Below are 22,550 nucleotides of genomic sequence, written 5' to 3' on the forward strand. Positions count from 1 at the left end.
CATAGCTCAATGTCCACATGCAGCTGGATTTTAGCATCACACAAACTATGCATTGATCCCCCTGTAAAATGTAATTATCTTAAATTAACTGAACAATAAACAACACATTCATATTCATGTTCATGTTATTCCAGTTGTGAAGCCTGTGCTTAGTTTGGTGAGTTCTGACTTGAATTTGTGGATTTTGTGTGTCCCTCCCCCATCCATAATTCTTTACGTCAGCACTTTTTGTGCAGATTAAACAAAAGTTATGTGTTATTTTATTTTGTGAGATATTGTACAAAGTCAGGCTTACTGTTTCCTCCCATTTCTAATCAAAGTGATAAATGAACTGGCTCCTATAGCTACAGTTAAATTAGCTGCATGTTGATGTCTAAGACGTCTCTGGCATAGTGCCAGTCAAATCGTTGTGACCGCTGGTGTGCCCACCTGTGATGCACTGTTAAGACCGTTGATGTATACGTTTGTGTGTCGGCTTGATGTGTCAGAGACAGTCAGAGAACAGAACCATAGAGGCTCTAACCAGCCCAATGAAAAGCAGTTACAGACACACACACATTATTAAACGTACCTGCCTGAATCTTGTGGCGTTGGCACTGGACATGTACTGGTGATCTGACTTGATGTATTTTATATATTGTATATACTTATATACCGCTGTCTTTTATATTTTGTGCTATTTTCTTTTATATGGACCCACCGGTCTGAAATAAAGTTTATTATAATGAAGGACATCCTTATATTTCACAAAAATAGGCCAATCAATTGACTAGAATCTGAAAGCATAGCATATCAAACCCAGAATTCTACTTAAACTAGTTTATAGTCTCAAATATTGTAGATTAAAATGTCAGACTGAACTATTGTCTCGCTTGACACAAAGAGCAGACATGGACACTTCACCTTCATCAGCCAGAGTATGTGCATGCACACACACACACACACAGACACACACCCATACACGCACACACACTAAGAGTGAGCGGCGTCATAGTATGGTGCAGTTTGTATTAGTATTCCATGTTACATTCTGTTTGATTGTTGCTATAATTCACAGGTTATGCTTAATACCTTATAATAGTCCAAGCCCAAGCAAAGCACTGAAAGCTAAAACTTTTTTTGTGGGTTCAGAGTAGACTCCTTACCTAAATTGTGAACAAGCAAAAGCAGCACCATCTGCAACTACACATTATAGACAAATGTGCTTAGTCTGCTGACATCTTGTGGCAGAAAATGGTAATTACTGCAAAAAAAAAACCCCACAAAAAAGCGATGCAGTGAGTTTAAACATGAATGAATGAAACAAAAATAAATGCATGATTCATCATGAAATCTTGTTAACAGAACAGAAATGTTTAACTGCTGGTAAATTCCAGCCCTATTTTCAAAGTGGTTGTGTGCCTCTTCCATTAACGTCTTACTAGTTACTTAGCAAAACCATGAAAGCAAATAGCTTTCAGAATAGCTTTTGAAAAGAGTCAAATAACTTGACAATAACAAATCTTAGCAGAGCTCTGTGTTACATCTTCAGGTGGTTCTCACACACACACACACACACACACACACACACACACACACACACACACACACACACACACAGCGGTGTCACAAATTTAGTTAGAAGTTGCAGCAGCAGTTGCAGCAGGCCACCACCAGAACATCCTGTTAACTGGTTGCATCATTGCATCTCCTGTACCCCGGCCCTCAGCCAACTGCCTGAAAGGCAGGCTGAAGAACAACAGAGCATGGTAAGGAAAGGAAAGGTACTATGTTTACCCAGGGTAACTGGACTAAGCTCAAGAACTTGTTTACAGCCAGGCCCTGCTCATAGAACATTTCATGGTAGAGGTTGCCTTGTCCATGGGCACTTCAGCGGTGGTAATTTTCAACGTGCCGGTCCGGGGATACGAACTAGCGACCTTCCGATATCAAGACCGCTCCGCAAACCGTTCGGCCACCGCTGCCCCTAATACGTAAGTAGGACAATGCTTCTGTCCATTACATACTTTAATATAATACCGATTTATTGATAGACCGTTTTACATATTCACCGATACTGTTATCTAGTGTCAGAATCTAGGTTGGTGAGGGGTGCGTTAAGGGTTTGGAGAGGGTTGAGGTTAGGTTATGTGTGCTGCCCCGTGGGAGGTTAGGGTTAGGGTGAGGGTGGCGGACCAATGGTATGTCTAACCAAAGGCATGCACCCGTCCCATTGGCAAGAGTTGCTCTTGCACCATTAGGATGTCATTTAGAAATGCACACAAATTCAAAAGCAAATCTGTTACCGATACACAGCTGCAGTGAGCGTGCTGTAGCTAGAACAAGCACACCGCTTTGTTCCGTGAAATAGACGGTGAATGAAGGTATAATCTCCAGAATCTTATTTGCATCCGACACCCATGAAAGATGAGAGTATTATGTGTGTATACCGTGGACTATAAAAGTATTGAAAAGGTCCCTTCAAAGTGTTTTTTGTGTAGTGAAATGTATATGCTATAATTTAACTAATCTCAATCTGTTGCTGTTTTTTTTTACTATTTCTCACTCTGGCTAATCCCCCTCCCCCTTCCCCTCTCTCTCTCCTCTATTTCCTGTTCCTCTTCTCTCTCAGTCTTGTGCCATGGAGGCAACAGCCAAGTATGAATTTTTCGCCACAGCTGACGACGAGCTAAGCTTTAGAAAAGGAGAGCAGTTAAAGGTATGGATGCACAGATAACACACATTAACACCACAGCCAGACAGACACACAGTTAAACCACAACCTATTCACAGCCGTGGTCGCAGCGCAAACAAACTGTGCTCCTACACTACAGCATGTTTTGTCTATAGTTCTATTGTGTGTTCTATCCAACTTTTCTTAAACTAACTTTTTTAAATAGTTCAAATAACTGATCTACATTGACAGACATGTTGTGAAGCTTGTACATAATTTGCTTGATATTTAGATTTGATATTCATTTCATGATGATCCTTGAGGTCCAAAGTCATTTAAAATGTCCCCCTCTTCAGATCCTGGGAACTACTGACGACTGGTTAAAAGCAGAGTTCGCCGGGAATGAGGGCTACGTCCCCAAAAACTACATTGACTTCCATCTTCCCAGGTAAACAGCTCACATGAAAGAAATGTAGTACAGAGAGAGATGATGAACCGAGAGTGAAGAGCATAATCTTACGTAAATAAACAACACTACACAATTCAATTCTGAGTACTTGAAATAAGCAAGCGTAAAATTGCTATCCTGAGCTGATTGTCTGTGGTCATTTCACACATTTGCATTAGATCAGCTGTTTTGGATAGCTACAGCTTAACAGAATCCTGTTGTGCCCTTAACCCTCATAGCAGGACGCAAAACAAAACAGCACGGTCATACTTCAGTTAGTCTGATCTCATTTAGGCTATGCAACAGTGTATTATGCGTGTGTGTGTGTGTGTGTGTGTGTGTGTGTGTGTGTGTGTGTGTGTGTGTGTGTGTGTGTGTGTGTGTACCTGTACAAGCAAGATCAACAATGAAAATGCTATATACTGTATAAGACTAAGAAAGAAGGGGGGGGGGGGGTGGAATTGATAAAAGACAATTTATCAACCACATAAGGACTTGTTTTAAATTCTCTCTTCCACACGCACGCATGCGCCCTCTCTCTCCACCACTATGCTGCAGCTGGTACCAGGAGGATGCCAGTCGGACTGAAGCTCAAGAAAGGTTGATACAGCAGCCTCCGGGGTCCTTTCTCATTCGGGGCAGCCAGAGCTCACCTGGAGACTTCTCCATCTCCGTCAGGTGTGTGTGTGTGTGTGTGTGTGTGTGTGTGTGTGTGTGTGTGTGTGTGTGTGTGTGTGTGTGTGTGTGTGTGTGTGTGTGTGTGTGTGTGTGTGTGTGTGTGTGTGTGTGTGTGTGTGTGTGTGCGTGCGTGTGTACACGCACACACAGTCTGTAACAGTCTGTTGAACAATTTCCTCTATCCCTCACCTTTCTCTCACCTCCATCTCACTGTACTATTGAGCTGAGCTCTGCATGCAAATCCCTACCACCCACCCACCTGTTTTCCTGCATTCAACTGTTACAGTACTTCTTCAGATAGGACTGGGCAATTAACCATACCTATATCGAAGCCGATATTTAGAACCAATAACCGACCAAATCTTCCCCGTGTAGGTTAATCAAAAAAATTGACGAATCGACACAAAAATGTTCTGATATATTTTTGAATCAATTAGTCAGATTAACTTAAACCTATTTTATACTATGTTGTACAATGGTGGCGTACAATTTTTTTTAACCTAGCAGATCTACAAGCTCATAACACGTCACATCACAATGTGTCGTGAGCTTATAGATCTGCTATTTTCACAATGTCTTTGAATAATTGTTCGTTAATCGTAACCGAGGCAAAAGTTAATTTGAAGTCATGTTGCCCAGCGGCCCAGCCCTAGTCTCAAACACCTCTCTGAACCTCTTTAATAGAGCAAACAAACAATGTTTTGGGCATAATAATAATATAAAAACAAACAAAAAAAGTGTTGTACCCTGCACTTTTTTCTTCTTTCTAATTATTTGTTCGGCCCAAAGAAATGTGTTTATTGCCATGATGTGTCAGGAGCCGAGTTGTCTTTGTCCTAGGCTTAAAGGTCTTTAAATAAATACTTTCTGAAACGTCTATGGGAAAAATGAATGGGAAATTATCTTCCGGGCCATGAAAGGGGTTGGGACTGCGACGCTCTATGACACCTACCGACAGAGACTCAGTTTCCATGCAACCCTCTACGAAGGCCTTGATCAATCCAAGTGCTCCATAAAAGAAAATACTTTAACCACTTCAGCCCCATTTTATAATTCATTGTGGTGTGTCGCACGGCAAAAATAGTCTACCTTCAAGCTCACAAGTCGTGTTGCATTATGAGCTTGCAGGTCTGCAATTTGACATTTTTGGGTTTGCCCACAACAGCGACACCTAGTTTAATGTGGTTAAACATTATGTTATAATTTAGCTATTGAAAAATAGCAGATCTACAAGCTCATAGCATGCCACCGAGTGGCGCGCTACGAGCTTGTACTTGTAGGTCTGCTATTTTTGAAAAATCGTGAAAATATTTATTTCAGAAAACTGGAGGATTTAGAAGATTCTTTTAAAGAAATAAGAGGGTTCCTCCAGCTTGTATTGCAAAGTAATTGTGTCATGTTCATTCTATTGATTGCAGGCACAGTGCAATAGGAGACGTGCAACACTTCAAGGTTCTGCGGAACAGCAGGGGGCAGTATCACCTGTGGTCAGAGAAGTTCCCCTCTCTCAATCAGCTGGTGGATTACTACAAGGCCAACTCCATATCCATGCATGACAGGCTCCTCCTTCTGGAGATGGCGGAAGAGCAACAGGTGGTTTCAATTAACCTAATGAATGTGTGTGTGTGTGTGTGTGTGTGTGTGTGTGTGTGTGTGTGTGTGTGTGTGTGTGTGTGTGTGTGTGTGTGTGTGTACAGTCGTTGTCGCCAAGCGGCACTGGAGTATAAATTAACCTTAAGATTCCCAGGCGAATTAACGCCTCAGGTTCTCCTTATATTGACGAGTAGGCTGCCGATTTAGGATAGGTGACATTACTGACCTCGATGGGTGCCGTGTGTGTTCTGACAGGGGAGAGCACCCAGATCCAACCTACGGCCCGTTCCTGTCCCTCGTGCACAGGCTCAGCCACCACAGGTATAATTATACAAAAAGTGGCATCAATAAATATTATATATTACTTGCGCAAGCAGAGCGCGCAAGTAATCGTTTCGCTTGGTCTCTTCGAAGTGAAGACAAGTTTTCTTCAACGGTGAATCTGTGCCTGGTTTGCTGGGACTAGTTACAACATTACGTCATCCTTGAGAGAGTACATGGTGTGTATATGACGTAATTTGTAACTAGTTACAAATCAGACAATTTGTAACTAGTTACAAATTACGTCATATACACACCATGTACTCTCTCAAGGATGACGTAATGTTGTAACTAGTCCCAGCAAACCAGGCACAGATTTACCGTTGAAGAAAACTTGTCTTCACTTTTTGGAACCAAGTAACCACAGTATACTGCTAATCAAATTACAACTACATACTCTGTATGTAGTTGTAACTAGAACAACTACATACAATCTGTGCCTGGTTTGCTGGGACTAGTTACAAGTTACAAGTTACAACATTACGTCATATACACACCATGTACTCTCTCAAGGATGACGTAATGTTGTAACTAGTCCCAGCAAACCAGGCACAGATATCCATGATGAAACCATTGAAAATTATTCAAGATATGCAAGATGATGAACAGGATATCTTTTATTCTAATATTATCGAGAGGTACGCTGCAAGACCAGATATATTAGAAGATATTTGTTTAGCAGAATTTGTTGCTAATTACAATAGAAAAACGAATAATGATGACATAATAGAAGACGTAGAAATTGAAAAAAAAGAAGAAAACCAAAGAACTAATTTTATAATTCTAAAACATGGACTAGGTATTATGTACAAACGATGTAAAGAAGCTGTCATTCGATTTCATAAATACAATAAAGAAACAGAAAAGGAAAAACACTTCCGTGCTGAGTTAATGTTGTATTTACCATGGCGAAATGAAGAAGATGATCTAATAAGTGTATACAATAATTATGAAAACCATTACAATACCAAGATTGATGTCATTTTCAAAAATGAGAAGAAATACAGTATAAATCCAGAAGCAATAGATGCAGCTATAAGGAACCTTGAAACTAATGGTCCACCGGAACATGCTTGGGAAAATATTGCTCCTTGTACAGAACACGAAGAAATACTTATACGAAAGGAGGATGAAGAGACAGAACGTGAAATAAGTCAAGAGGACTTGGATGCTAATACAGAACTTGTATCTAGGAATCGAAGAAACTACACAGGGGATCTTTACAAACAAGAAGTCAGGAGAGATATATTATCTCATCAAGAATATTGTAAAATGATGAGATCATTGAACCAGAAACAAAAACAATTAATGGATTTCCATCGTCAATGGTGTAAAAATGCAGTTGTTGCTTTAAAGGAAGGAAAAAAACCTGTCCCATATCATATCTTCCTTAGTGGATCAGGTGGAGTTGGAAAGAGTCATCTTATTAAACTGATCCATTACGACTGCATGAGATTATTCAAATCAGTTAACTACATAAAACCCGATGACACTATTTCTATGATTACGGCATCGACAGGAATAGCAGCTTTTAATATTAGAGGTGTGACACTCCATTCCGCTTTATCTTTAAAATCATCGAGATTTGGAAATAATTTCTTACCACTGAATCAATAAAAGGTAGCATTACTAGAAAATTCCTTACAAAATCTGCAATTATTAATTATAGATGAAATTTCTATGATTGGTGCAGACATTTTTCTCCAAGTACATAAACGATTAAGTCAAATTAAAGGCACAAATGTTATCGAGAATCGTTCAAAGGTACAAGAACTGTTTGGCAATGTATCTATTTTAGCCGTTGGAGATCTATTCCAATTACCACCAGTAATGCAAAAATACATCTTTCAAGGTACAAGTAATGAAATGGCTAATATATGTGGTAATGGATGGGATTCATTTAAATTGTTGGAACTTAATGAAGTAATGCGACAGAAAGATGATTTGAACTTTGCTGTAATGTTGAATCGCGTCAGAGAAGGAAAAATGACAGATGAGGATATCCAACTATTACAATCAAGAGAAATAAATCCTAATGATGATAAATACCCAGAAGATGCACTTCATGTCTTTGCAGAAAATGCATCTGTCGATGAACACAATAAGTACAAACTTGATAAACTAAATATTACTATTTGTCATATAAAGGCAGAAGATAGTAAAAAAGATAAAGACACACGGTTATTTGATCTGGATTGCACAAAAAGTAAACTATCACAAACAGGAGGTTTACCAACAACACTCAGTATAGCAATTGGTGCACAAGTGATGTTGACTACTAATGTAATGGTATCTGATGGATTAGTCAACGGTATCAGAGGACTTGTTGAGTATATTGACTTTGAGAAAAACGACACCTATGTTACAGTAATACTTGTTAAATTCCAAGACAAAGATGTTGGTCTTAATGCGAAGTCTAATAGTAAATATAAAAATTACCCAGAAGCAGTTCCAATATACAGACATGAAGCTATAATTTTCCATGGAGGCAGAAGAACAGGATCAACAAATAGGTTTCAATTTCCGTTGACATTAGCTTGGGGATTAACTATTCATAAGGTTCAAGGTTTAACTATACAAGAGATTGTCGTATCTATGAAGGGCTCACGTTTTAACCCGGGACAAGCCTATGTAGCATTCAGTCGAGTGAAAAGGATAAGAGATCTATATATACTTGATTTTAGTCCTAAAAAGATCAAAGTAGATAAGAATGTAGAAAGAGAAATGATACGATTACGACAATCACCTCTAGAAAATCCAAATATACGGAAGATAACTCAATTACCATTAAAACATTCATTAAAAATTGGATTGTTGAACATCAGAGGTTATCTAACACATTTACAAGATATAAACTCAGATTCCCAACTCGAAATGTTGGATCTAATAGCTTTTACTGAAACACACTTAAATAAAAATAATAACATTACTTTTAAATTAAAAACAATGAACACCAATTACAAAACAATCAGGAATGACAGAGAATATGATATAGGTGGGGGAGTTATGTTTGCTATAAAAGAAGATATTGCCATTGAAATAATTCAAAAAGAAATCGAGATATTAGAAAAAGTAGAACACGTATGTATACATGTAAAAAATAAAGATATATATATCATTCTTATGTACAGATCACCTAAAACAAACCTTACGGAATTAAACACATTTCTCAAGAAAATGGTAAAGTATCTATCATCTCCGACTTCCACAATTATGATAATAGGAGATTTCAATGAAGACCATTATACTGAAAAAGATATAAATATAAAGACCTTCATGTCAAGATTAGGCTTTAAACAATTAAATACAAATCCAACTACAGATTTCGGAAGTATTTTAGATCATGTATATTTCAACAAATTTGAAAGTATTATTACAGAAATTGAAGTTAGAGACACATATTACTCTGATCATGATTTAGTATTAATATCACTATAGTACAAAAATAAATTACAAAAATGAAATACATTTAAAACAATTGACAATTTACAATAAGTAATAAAATAATTATACTGTATAATATATTTTAATTCAGTTTATATACCTTTTTTTTTCATCACATATCAATGATTCATTTTTCTGTAAAAAAGTAGTTAGGTAGCAAATAGTTACACGTAATGATTATACATTTCAAACGTTCCTTCACAGAGATACTGAGATGTGATACTTTCCAGCGGTCGAAAGTACTTGCGCGCTCTGCTTGCGCACTAGTAGGCCATTTATGGCCTACTAGTGTGCAACAAGCAAGTATGCACTCGGCAGAGTGCAGTTCTAGTTTACATTAATATTGAATGTATTTTTGTAACTGTCATCCGTTATTCTGTGTGTCGCTTGCTGAAAGGGGCAGCGCTTGTAGACTGGATATTTTGGGCGTGTGACATCATCATACGACCAGTGTTTTTGACAGCAAATTTTGATTTAGTTTAGTCTATTGAATACAATTTCATTTAGTTTTAGTCGCATTTTAGTTATCTGAAAAGCTTTAGTTTTAGTCTGGTTTTAGTACAGTAGATTTTGTTGACAAAAATGTATTTTGCGCAGCTAGGCCTTGATGGCGTTATAATGGCTGATCTTACACTTGGTTGCATGCAAGCTTCTAGATCTGCTATTTTCAGAGCGCAAACACACAACCAAAAATAAAATGACTCTTTTTAGTTCCACTGACTCTCTTAGTCCCTGCCTAACATTTTAGTCTAGTTTTTTTATTTGTTGACGGAATTGTCAATGTATTTAGCCTTTCTGTAATTCGAGCAGTTTCTATTGATGAACATTTTTGTCATAGTTTTAGTCAACGAAATGAACACTGCATACAACAAAGTACTTTCCAACTCACTGTGTGTTGCTCTGTGCCGTCCAGCCCAAAGCTCCGCCCATGCAGCAGGTCAAAGCTCCGCCCATACAGCAGGTCAAAGCTCTGTTCATGCAGCAGATGAAAGCTCTACAGGGGAAAGCTCCGCCCATGCAGCAATCTCCGCCCATGCAGCAGGTGAAAGCTCGGCCCATGCAGCAAGCTCCGCCCATGCAGCAGGTGAAAGCTCCGCCCATGCAGCAGGTGAAAGCTCCGCCCATGCAGCAGGTGAAATTAGCTCCGCCCATGCAGCAGGTGAAAGCTCCGCCCATGCAGCAGGTGAAAGCTCTGTACCCCTTCAATGCCGAGGAGAAAGACGAGCTGAACTTTAACGCTGGCGACATCATTGAAGTTCTAGATCGTTCCGATCCGTCCTGGTGGAAAGGGAGGCTGCAGGGAAGAACGGGCCTTTTCCCTTCCAACTACACCACGCCTGTTTAACAGAACACACACACACAAGCATACCACGTTAATATATACAGAGTGTATAAACTGTACCGTATACAAAATATGATATAAATACATATATATTTATATATTTTTTTAATCTGGTTGGTGATTTACAATGTAATTTGTAATGCATTGTCTATATGAGATTCCATAGAGTACAGTGAAAATAGCATTAGGCATTACATTAATTTGAGGTCAACCTGGCATCCCCATTTTTTAGGCAAGTAATTATTAGGAAAAAACCTTCCAAAGAATTGAAAAAGAATTAAAACAAATACAATAAGTGCCCATTTACAAGCTTGCAACATGTCATTTCGCAATACATTGTGAGCTTATAGACATTTCTCATAGAAGTGGTTAAGTGCAGGAATGAAATTACACCCATTAATTTAAATATCTGTTTCCATAAATCGTGGTAGGCTACTTTTTAAATGATTATAGTTTATGTTGGGCCATGACTGAGTCATGACTCATGGGTCATTCAAATAAAAATAAGTGTCCCCAAAAAGAATGTAAGTGATGAAGTGCAATGCTAAAACTAGGCCTATGCTTTGAAACTATTTGGTACAATGCGAATGCATGCATAACAAGAGTATGTTCGACATATGGTTTATATATCATCCTGGAAATGTCTGTTCCATATCTAACTTTTACATTAAAGGGTATTGGTATGGGAAAGCAGGACGTTAAAATTATGTTAAAAGTGCCTGAGATTGATCTGAGCCACAGCCACACACGTACAGTGACACAATGTGCAGTACAGTATCATAATCATCATCCATACATTCACTGTGAGTACTGTGTGAACCTACTTTTAGGGTTCGGAAACTATTCATTTTCAGTGGAAACTCTCTGAACTGGTTCAATATTAGGCAGGTTCAACCGCAGTGGAAAAGGGGCCACGTTGCTTCTATATAGCTTTGTGAAGATCTGAGAGGCTGGGGGGTTATTTTGGAGGAAGTGTTCTCGTCTTTGAAACCATGCTTATGTAGAACAGAGCAGCAACAGAACGTGCTTTGAGCTTACAGATGACAAGAGTCTTTTTTTTCCCTGGCAGCGTTTATGAATGTCGTGTGTGTTTGATTTACAAGTAAATTGGGTTTATTGTCCAGAGGGCTGTGCGCAGCGAGTGACAATGAACAGTTCTTTTGTCTTTGTGACATTCAGCAGGTAGTTGTGGGAGATGGTGTTCTGATATAGACTATAACAGACTTATTGTCATTAAGCAGCTCAACAATGGCAGGCAGTATCATTATGCGATGGAAGTGCAACTACAGTTCAAGGGAAAGAATAAGAGTATCGCATATAGGCCTGCTTAAACTTCACTTTCATCGGGCGCCCGCTGGCCTAGTGGTCCAGGCACATGCCACGTATAGGCCCTGTGCTCACAGCGCATTGCGTGTTCGAGTCCCGTTAATGACGACCTGCTGCATGTCTCTCCCCTTCTATTCTCTCTCTCCCTCTTTCCTGTCTGTCTTCACTGTAACTATCAATAAAGGCACAAAAGCCAAAAACAAATCTTTAAAAAAAACTTAACTTTCATCACTATAACTATCAAATTCCGATACTTCAAACTTCTGGTTTTAAGTCATTTTAAAGTAGCCTAATAAGAACATCATAGGGAATGTGGTGGTGCCACATATCATACACAAACATCATGTTTGTGATTTTCTTTTGCCATGGGTTCTCTATGGCAGTGGTTCTCAAACGTTTTCATGTCAAGGATGCCCAAAATGAAAATGGTATATGTATTCGGCTGCAGACAGCCAGACACCCATCATCTCAGTAATGTTGTGCCAGGGCCCAGGGACCACCAGAAGCAAAGATTTGAGTTAAAAATATTTACTTTAAATATAGATTTTTCACAAATAGATCTACAAGCAGTAACAAGCTCATAGCAAGTGACACTATATGAGCTTGCCTTGTATTCTATTTTTGAATAGCCAAGGTATAAAATATAGTTAAAGTGGTTAAAAAATATTGTGATGCTATATACTGCTTTTTGCTGAGGACCCCTGGTAGCCTACCCCACTTTGAGAAATGCTGCCTCTATGGATAGTAATTTGTTTGTTTAAACATAAGTTACTCTATTAAACAGGCATATAGGCCAATATGCCTGAAGCTCATGTGCGCAGGAGGACACGGGGAAGCTTTAAACCTGAGGATTTTACTGTGAGCTCAGCAGCTGTCCCTCACACAGACACTTCCAAACAAGCAGACAACTTTTACCACCAGTGAACAAATCACTGCTCCGCCCCACGTACTCCTCCAACTCCAAGACATGAGCCAGGTAACAAGGAACGTCCCGTCCCACCACGGCACGGTCCCACCTTTTAAACGTCACGCTTAGTAAATACTTTTCACTTGTAAATGAAAGTGACAGTTGTCAAAGTTCGTCTTTCGGTATTCCCGTACAGGCGGGGTGCCGTTGTGTTACAGCCACCATGGCCGACTCGCAGCTCATGTGTTTGGACGACGACCACATTATCAACGCCAAAGTCCCCGAGTCTAAACCAGAGTTTTATTACAGTGAGGAACACCGCGTCGCCCTGGAAGAACTTCTCAGGAACGGGGACGGAGCCTTTAAAACGCTGCTCAAAGAGGACAACGCGACAGACTTTCTGTCTGCCCGTGAACTCAAGTGGATAAGAAATGTCTTCCAGGAATACAAGGCGGAACGTGACGACGCCACGTCGCCGCCAGGAACAACCACAGAAGCCAACAACAGTGTTAGTAATGGTAACGGGGATGATTCTGGGCTACATTCTACTTACTGGCCGACGCTTTCGGACACCGAGGTGCCACTTCTGGACAACGGGTGGCCGAGCGGCGGCTTCTTCAGAGGGGTGACTCGGGTGACGGTGCACACACACCCACCTAAGGACAATGGACCTCACGTCAAAGAGGTTGTGCGGCGACTCATACAAGAGGCCAACAAGGTGAGCTGTGTGTGTGTGTGTGTGTGTATGTAAACGTATGTTTTCTCATGCCAATAAAGCCCTTTGAATTGAATTGAATTGAATTGTGTGTGTGTGTGTGTGTGTGTGTGTGTGTACTGTAGCCGTGATGGCATCGGTTTTATATATATATATATATATATATATATATATATATATATATATATATATATATATATATATTAAAACAAGTTTAGTCTGCTAAATTAATTCCCCTCATCTATACAAATTATACATTCATTCAGACTCTGAACTCTTGACTGGGACTCCCTGTCTGGTAGATATGGGTTTATTGCTCTGAGATCATTTACCTGGTCTGAAAGAAAATAGTTATAAAAGAAGAATAAATTAAAGGTGTTATTATGGACAATCTACTGTATCTGTTGGAAATATTACATTTTAATGTGGTGTGTCCATCGGCTAAATTGAACCTAATGTCGATATTGCACACTATCATGTCACGTTTTCATAGTGCCATATGCTATTAAGTAATTACCAGTAGATGTATTATTCCTCCATCATTCAGCATGTGACCACAGGAATGACCACCACGTTTTAATTGGAAAGCAAAAGCAAAAGTCAGACTCGATAAAATACATCTTTAGTCTTGATTCAAGGGGCTATACATCCCAACCCAATGAACACATCCTTAGAGGTGTGTGTGTGTGTGTGTGTGTGTGTGTGTGTGTGTGTGTGTGTGTGCGCGTGTGTGTGTGCAGCCGTGTGCGTGCCTGTGCTTGTGTGCATGCATGCATATGTGTACTGTACATATTTGTATGACTGTGTCAAATAATCGTAATAATATAACATGTATGGTGCCAGTGGGTTTTAATGGAAATAAATGTGCTTGGTCATTTGAGTTGCCCGTAGTAACATGTTGCTTGTAGAGTGGACTAGCTGAGTCATTTGCTCCTTCCATTCACACTCTTCGTGGCCCCCTCAGCCTCCCTCTGTGCAAACAAGCACAGCTTTTAGGACATGCAGGGGATCATGCCAATTACAGTTTTGCAGTTGATCTTGTGTTCTTTCATATTTCTGTTAGATTGTGCTCCATTTTTTAAATAACATCTTCTTTTTCTCTCTCCCCTTGTGTGCTTCCGTCGTTGTTTTTCCACCATCTCTGTTTCCTTCTTCTTCTGTCAAACCATGATCCCATTTTCCTATTCTTCCCAATCCACACTCATCCGTCAGCCTCTCTCCATGCCTTCCTCTCCTCGGCTTTTGGTGGGGGAAAGTCCAGCTCAGCATGTGTCATAACCTGGCAAACAGGATCACTGGGCAGTCAGGAGGAACTCTGAAATATCAACCAGGATATTTACACAGTAAAATCCCTGTTGTTAATTACGCCTCCATTTGATTGCATTTTTACTCTCTCAGTGTTACAAATGGATAAATGAACACTGAGGATTTCACTAGTACTCGGTGAGATTTCTGATACTAATAACCATGTCTGGGCGATATTGGAAATAATAAAATATGATTAATTATATGTTTTGACCAATTTAGTCATTATGCCCCACACTCAATGTCTGCGTTGTCACTGCTGCTGTATCCTATAGTACTGAGGAACCTACCAGTGAGGAGACACCGGGGAGGACGTAGAGCCTTACATCCTATACTCCTCCTGGCCAACACTCCCTGCCCGCAGTAACAATTATCACGCTCTCCGCCCACCGCCCGACACTTTTGACACTAGACAAAGCCTGAATGCTGCTGCACCACAGTGGATTTGAACCCACAATCTCTATGGGCAGGAACTTTACCACTGCACCACCCGAGCACATAATCGTATTGTGGCGATATTATTATTATTATTATATTGAAAATAGCAGATTTACAAGCTCACAACGTGTCGAGATTTGAAGCATTGTGAGCTTGTAGGTCTGCTGTTTTTTTTAAACTTTTGAATGAAAAAAACAACAACCCGGAAAAGACAATACTCATGCCATGCCATGAATCATGATGTCATGTTAATGATATCCAAACTGTGTGTGTGTGTGTGTGTGTGTGTGTGTGTGTGTGTGTGTGTGTCATGGCACAATGCCTACATGCTTTCAGGATAATTGACTCCCTTACAGATTATGTTCAACAACACACACACACACACACACACACACCCACATCTTGAATGACCAGGTTGACCACTATATAGCTACTATGCCGTTCGTCTTACACCACAGATATTACAAGTGTTCTTCTGGGCAGTGTTTTGTTTATTTTGCATGTACTGTAGTTTTTTTTTTTTCTTTCCATGAAGTATAGCACTGATTTGTGACGGTGTGCTACTGTTTACAAGTCGTGGCCTGCGTCCGCTCCACGTTACATTCTTCTCCAATGACACGTACACACTGGTGTGAAGCTGTGAGCATGATTCTGTGAGACAAGAGCATTTATTAGTTTACAGTCATGTTTTCCATGAGCACTCTACCCTGTAAAACCCTTGTGTTCATTTGACTCACAGTGAGTTTTTGATGATCACAGCAGTATGAAACACTGAATAGGTGCACGTAAAAGTAGAGAGATAAGAATCGGATCAGATATATTTTAATGAATATATTGACGTCTTACACACAAATGGAGGTCTGATTGAGTTAAAGGGATAATTCACTTTCACACATATTTGGGGTCATTGTAACGTCTACTCGGGCACCCCGGACAGTTTGTAAGGTGCTTGATATTTAGACGTTTGAACAGACACGCCCCCTTCCCTGTGTGAGAAGTGTTTTTTCAATTATCTTCTTTCATTAATTTGATTAAACATTTTCATTGTTTTAGTTTTCAAGTCACACGACCACACAGCCTCTCCCCTCGCCACAATGTAGACTTCATAATTTCTTTCTGGCCATAGGGTGCACATTTCTAATTGTGTTTGTTCTGTTCTGTTATCTACTACAAACACTATTAACATTGAGTGACTGCAGTTTCTTCCAACGGTGAAATGTCTTAGTTTGTTGGCGTGGCCTGAAACTTGCAGATTGTAGCTTTAACACTGTAGATAAATGAACACTGATCATTTTTATTTCACTACCCGGTGAGATCTTTGATACTAATAACTGTGGTTGGGCGATATTAGAAATAAGAACATATGATAATAATATGTAGCTTTTTATTTTTTAGATAAAAGAGGTAAGCCCATACCCGAGGCGGGGTTGGCGAAAGTGTGGAGTTTGCATGTTCTCCCCGTGTCCCCTAGGGTAGGTACCCTCACAAAAAACATGCAGTAATCCTGGTCTCTAAACTTCCTCCCCTTGGCCAGCCGGGGCGCCTGATGGAGGGGAAAGGAACTGGTTGGAATAATGTGTCCAACCAGGGAAACTCCCCCCTGTCAGGCATAAAGGAGCAACTTGGACACTCAGGCATGAAGGAAGCATGAGTTCAAGTGCGTTGCTCTCCCCATGTCCCCCATATATGGGGACTAGGTTGGCGGAGGGTGTGTAGAGCCCAGGATCACATTAGATAATTGACACAGGGGTGAAAAATGGGTTACAAAATCGTGGGATAAAAATTATAAGAAAAAAATATATATAGGTAAAATATAGGTCAAATCGTAAAACAGCAAAGAATATATGTCTTAGTATACTGGCTACAGGCTGCATGGTTACATACAGTACACTGAAGGACCGGATCGAGCCTCACCACAGTAAGCACAGCCTGGTGCCTGAACTGTTTTCTCTTTGCTGTTGCAACGTTCCCATTCAGCTCTTAGCTTCACTAGCATTCCACTATAGTTCCTTTGTTTGCTGGCTAAAGAAAGTAACCCAACCAAGTGCCCTTTTCGAACAAAAGTTTCCAGTTCATTCCGCTTCAGGACCCTTGTGCCTTTTTAAAGGAAAAAAAACACAAGTCCTCAGTTGACATGGGCTTTACAGACTGAAATCTTCTCACCCATACAACAGTTATGTAGTATTTTATTTATAGATTCTTCACTTCATGACACTAGCAGTTTACCAAGCATACCGAGCTTGTCTTGTCTTCTTAATTTGGATTTAAACTGAAGATGACACGTCAGGAGTTCAGCTCAACACTTAAGGATCACTTCACCCACCCACCACACTTTCAAACTATCTTCACATAGGGCATAGCAGAGACAGTGGGTGTGGTTTTCTGGTTCCACTGAAAAAAGGGCCAATATTAGTAAGAGAACCAACTATATGAAGATACATTTGAAAATGTGCGAAGTGCTCCTTTAAGGAACACACATTTTGTTGTGTGTGTGTGTGTGTGTGTGTGTGTGTGTGTGTGTGTGTGTGTGTGTGTGTGTGTGTGTGTGTGTGTGTGTGTGTGTGTAATTTCCTCTATCCCTCACCTTACTCTCACCTCCATCTCACTGTACTATTGAGCTGAGCTCTGCATGCAAATCCCTACCACCCACCTGTTTTCCTGCATGCAACTGTTACTGTACCTCTTCAGATAGGACAGGGCTATATAGAACTATATCGAAACCGATATTTAGACCCAATAACCGACTAAATGCGTGCACTACTGTATATGTGTACACAGTACTACACACCGTATATTATAGACATTTCAGAGAAGATATAGCAGTTGACTAATGCAGCCAGGCTCTCTCTCTCTCTCTCTCTCTCTCTCTCTCTCTCTCTCTGTGTGTGTAAAATAATTAGTAAGTGCTGCTATGATACATTTGTTTCAGGTAGGAAAACAACAAGAGTTATTAGCACATTCCTGTACAGTATGTTTGTCTGCGAGCGAGCACGCAATATGTTCAACTAAAAGACCTGCTCGGGTCTGTTATATCTTTAACCCATTTAGGACAGAGGCAGATTTTTTTTTAATAAGGCTTCTAAATCCTAACATTTTTCTGAAAAACCCATGTTTCTATGTCAGTGGTGCTCAACCTTTTTCGTGTCAAGGACCCCCAGAATCATCTCTATTGGGCCACGGACCCCCATCTCAAAATATGTAGTTCCAGGGACCCCCCCAGAAGCAAATAGTTTAGTTAAAAACGTTCGCTCTGAAATAATATATTCAATGATTTGCGCCACATTTGAACGATTTTTAGCTATTTTTAGCTATTTTTCAATAGCTAAAATAATAACAATGTTTAAAACACCAAAAAGGGGTTCCCGGCCGCCCAAAATGGATTAATTATAATAATCCCGTTGATTCTAAACACCTGTCCCTCCCAGGTGATTGCCATCGTGATGGACCTGCTGACGGACCTGCAGATCCTGCAGGACCTGATGGACGCGGCCTGCCGCCGCTCCGTGCCCGTCTACATCCTGCTGGACGTGCAGGGCATGCCGCACTTCCTGGACATGTGCTCCAGGCTGCATATCGGTGCCCAGCACCTCCGGGTAAGAGCCTATATGATTAGTAGTAAAAAACGACAACCTTCTTCTTTGTTGTATGAAACTTTAGTTAGTTGAACGTAGTACAAAATATCAACCTGGCCACTGCCATTGATTCACATAATAGACTGTCTGCTAAAAGCCCGCGCATAGTGCAAAGCCCGCTGGGTAGTGGGAAGTACCATAGAACACACCAATAGAGTGACAGAACCGTAAGTACCATAATAGTGCAAAAACAGAATATTTACATATAGGCAGTGTGTTGCCATGTGCTTTGGGTTGGTTGTAGTTTTTTTGGACTTGCTTATTTGAACTTGCTTCCTAATGTTGGTTCTCAGACTTTTTTATGTCATGGCAAGGCAAGGCAAGGCAATTTTATTTATATAGCACCTTTCATACACAAGGCAATTCAAAGTGCTTTACAGAATAAAAACAAATACAAATACAGAGTGCAACAGTGCACTTTAAAATGAATACAGATTATAATAGATACAATTACAACAAATACCACCTTTAATAGAAACAGAAAAACATAGCTAATGTAATGTCCAGGCAAGACCTAGCTGTTATTAGACATCACTGGGATAGGCAATGTTAAATAAATAGGTCTTTAAATTGGACTTAAAAATGGCTATGGTTGGAGATTTCCTAATGTAACCTGGAATGTTATTCCAGGTTTTTGGTGCATAATGGTGAAATGCTGCTTCACCATGTTTTGTTCCCACTATTGGGTGAACTATCAGTAGGCCAGCCTCAGATGACCTAAGGGTTCTGGAGGGCTCATATGGCTTCAGCATGTCTGAGATGTAGCTGGGCCCAAAGCCACAAACAGATTTATAGACAAGTAATAAAATTTTAAAATCAATTCTCTGGGACACTGGTAGCCAATGTAAGGTTTTTAGGATTGGTGTAATATGGTCATATTTTCTAGTTTTTGTCAGGACTCTAGCAGCAGCATTCTGAATGAGTTGAAGTTGAAGTTGGATCCCTAGATTAATAATATGTAATTATCCATCTGAGAATATGTTGTGCCAGGGAACCCTAAGAATATTATTATTATTTTATTTTTATTTTTTTATGTTATAGCAGTTCTACAAGCTCACAACACAACTCATCAGTATCCAGCCCTTGAGATGCTGTCAAAAAACAAGTAAACTAAAACATAGAATTGTCTTTCAAAATGTAAATTTACATGATTAATTGCAACCGTCTATTCTTCCAGAACATCCGTGTCAGAACGCTTCTCGGAACTGGCCTTTGTCTGTCCTTTGGTAGACTCCCTGGTTCAGTCTGTAATAAATATATGCTCGTTGATGGGGACAAAGTCATGTTTGGCTCCTACAGGTGAGACGTACGTGTGTGTGTGTGTGTGTGTGTGTGTGCGCGTGTGTGTGTTTTAGTCGAGATGAAATGAACATGCTTAGGTGACATCCACGGTCATATTGTGTTACCCTTTAACAATTATGCAAAGAAAGTTTCTTTGTATTCTTAATCGATCTTCAGGTGTAATTCATTGTGACACACCAACCTTATAACCTCCAAATCAAATTCCTCTCAAAGTTATGTCAGAAATATGTCACGATACGGAAGTTGGTGCCCGATTCTACGATGGGGGAAAACACAGACGGAATCGTGTCATGAAAAGGGAGGTCACGTATTAACATGGCTGTGATTTGGAAACATGTTAAGAATTTCGAATAGTTTGTCCTTATAGAATATCCATGTCTCTCCTTAGCAGACATTCTGCCTCACTTATGTGTTATTCCTTTTCTGCCTTATATAACATCAAATGGATATATAAGTATGGACTTTGGAGTATATTTTCAGTGGCACTTTATCTTTGCTGTTATTTTGCCTGCACAAGCTTGTCTCACATCCAGGCGTCTCCGTGCACACCTTGTGTGCAGCGGTGGCCGAACGGTTTGCGGAGCGGTCTTGTTATCGGAATGTCGCTAGTTCGTATCCCCGGAACCGGCACGTTAAAATGACCACCGTTGAAGTGCCCTTATGGACAAGGCGTTGAACCCCTACCATGAAATGTTCTATATGAGCAGGGCCTGGCTGTAAACAAGTTCTTGAGCTTATAGTCCAGTTACCCTGGGTAAACATAGTACCTTTCCTTTACCTGTCCCTTGTCTCCCCTCCCAGTTTCTCCTGGTGCACGTCTCGCATGGACCGGCACATGATCACCGTCATGACGGGCCAGGTGGTGGACGTCTACGACAGGGACTTCCGTGAGCTCTACGCCATCTCCGACGAGCTGGACCTCTACAAGGAGTTCCACGTCGACTCGCCCCCAACAAAGGTGACCCCCGGCGCCGTTCAGTCCAAAGCGGCACCGCTGAACAAGCGCCCGCCTCTGCCCGCCACCACCTCCCGCTTTCAGGTCAGCTTGGGAGACTCGCTCACGCGGAAGGGTGGCCTCCAGGTGCCGGCGCACAAGTACCACAACCCCAAATACTTCCTGGTGTTCGGAGACCCCCCGCGGCCGACCCACTCCTTGCAGGGAACTATGGGCAGGAGAGAGACGGCCCTGGCGGGTGTTCCCGAGGACACTACTCGCCCGGAAGGGATACGGGCGACCAGCAGCGAGAGAACTGAAAGATTGACTCCGTTGCCGTCGGAAGGAGAGCTTCCTTTTGGCTCCGTGGACCCGAGTGACGTCGCTGCGGATAAGAAGCCGCGGACTACACTGAAGCAGAAGTGGTTCTCTAAGTGGAGGTCGTCCACTAGGAACAGTCCAGCCGCCAGCCCACCGTGCGCCGCCACCCCCACCTCGACGGACGCCAGTAGGATTGAGGCGGACGAGCACAGTGACGAGGTGACGGTGAAAGTGCCCCATGTGAAATGGAGAAGCAAGAAGTCGTCTAAAATGATGGGCCCAAAGAGCGACTCTCTACAGACCGTCAACACGACACAGGAGGACACCGAGAGTAAGTCACACAGGCTGAACGTTTGAGAGCTTTCATTCCAGTGTCGGTTATGATAAGACCTGAGGCCGGATTCTACAAATGTCTTCTGAAAATCGTATGTTGCTATATCAGTGGGTATCAAGCTCAAATGTGTATTGTGGCCACTGACCCCATTTGAAACTATTTAGTTCCAGGCACTCCCAGAAGCAATCTACATGCTCATACACAATCTACAAACTCATACACAATCTACAAGCTCATACAACCCCCGCCCCCTTATCGCCCTTCTCTATGGTAAAGCATTAATCTTGTCGTTTCTCTTTTTGTCACAGGTGTAAAGAGCCGGAAGAAATCAAAGCAATCAGGCTGTACCCAGTCCTGAGCCAGGCACCTCCTGGATCCAGTATGTGGTCCAACCGGTTTCTAAATACAGGACGGGGCTGCGTATTCTAAGAAATACACAAATAAAAGGTTCCTTGGAAATTTACATAACCTTTTTAATTGTGCAATATTGTAAATACTTTCACAAACAAACCTGCTGCTACTAAGAAAGCAGTTTGTTTTCCGTGGCCAACTGAATGTACAGCCTTCCATGTGACGCTCTGGTTTTTGTTTGATGACAACGTGTAAAAGCAAGTCAATAACCAATGTACTGAAGCTTGATGAAGGATTTGTTGATGTGTGTGTGTGTGTGTGTGTGTGTGTGTGTGTGTGTGTGTGTGTGTGTGTGTGTGTGTGTGTGTGTGTGTATATATATATATATTTATGTATGTATTTTGTTATAGTTCTTCTATTTATAGTGACTCATAGGAATAGACTAAGTGACAACCAGGAATAGTCTGGTGACCACCGGAGAGACGGGTGGCAGCCGGAAATTAGAC

The 22,550-nt window shown here is 40.9% G+C and overlaps 2 protein-coding genes across 3 annotated transcripts; both read left to right on the forward strand.

The window, feature by feature from the left end:
- The first annotated feature begins 1,864 nt into the window (after nt 1-1,864).
- grap2b (GRB2 related adaptor protein 2b) lies at nt 1,865-11,124 on the forward strand. 2 transcript variants are annotated; one of them, XM_080760401.1, is made up of 8 exons: nt 1,865-1,973; nt 2,612-2,698; nt 3,010-3,101; nt 3,660-3,779; nt 5,198-5,372; nt 5,628-5,693; nt 10,051-10,179; nt 10,222-11,124. In XM_080760401.1, exons 2-8 carry the CDS (start codon nt 2,621-2,623, stop codon nt 10,480-10,482), a joined length of 921 nt encoding a protein of 306 aa, XP_080616527.1. In that variant the 5' UTR covers nt 1,865-1,973; nt 2,612-2,620; the 3' UTR covers nt 10,483-11,124. The 2 variants fall into 2 exon arrangements, with proteins under 2 accessions (XP_080616527.1, XP_080616526.1); XM_080760400.1 differs by having other exon boundaries at nt 10,051-11,124.
- A 1,670-nt stretch (nt 11,125-12,794) lies between these two features.
- LOC308312865 (protein FAM83F-like) lies at nt 12,795-22,295 on the forward strand. The gene is made up of 5 exons (XM_080759617.1): nt 12,795-13,430; nt 18,596-18,763; nt 19,980-20,101; nt 20,906-21,690; nt 22,002-22,295. The coding sequence occupies exons 1-5, from the start codon at nt 12,936-12,938 to the stop codon at nt 22,049-22,051; spliced, it is 1,620 nt and encodes a 539-aa protein (XP_080615743.1). The 5' UTR covers nt 12,795-12,935; the 3' UTR covers nt 22,052-22,295.
- Nucleotides 22,296-22,550: the final 255 nt, after the last annotated feature.

This window comes from Protomyctophum bolini (assembly GCF_963924005.1).
Source record: "Protomyctophum bolini genome assembly, chromosome: 3".
Taxonomy (NCBI): Eukaryota; Metazoa; Chordata; class Actinopteri; order Myctophiformes; family Myctophidae; genus Protomyctophum; species Protomyctophum bolini.

Coding starts and splice junctions, on each gene's coding strand:
- grap2b (XM_080760400.1), top strand. CDS start 2,621: ATGGAGGCAACAGCCAAGTATGAATTTTTCGCCACAGCTGACGACGAG. Junction 2,699..3,009: donor GAAAAGGAGAGCAGTTAAAG/GTATGGATGCAC, acceptor CCCCCTCTTCAG/ATCCTGGGAACTACTGACGA. Junction 5,694..10,050: donor CACAGGCTCAGCCACCACAG/GTATAATTATAC, acceptor TGTGCCGTCCAG/CCCAAAGCTCCGCCCATGCA.
- LOC308312865 (XM_080759617.1), top strand. CDS start 12,936: ATGGCCGACTCGCAGCTCATGTGTTTGGACGACGACCACATTATCAAC. Junction 18,764..19,979: donor TCGGTGCCCAGCACCTCCGG/GTAAGAGCCTAT, acceptor CTATTCTTCCAG/AACATCCGTGTCAGAACGCT. Junction 21,691..22,001: donor GACACAGGAGGACACCGAGA/GTAAGTCACACA, acceptor TTTTTGTCACAG/GTGTAAAGAGCCGGAAGAAA.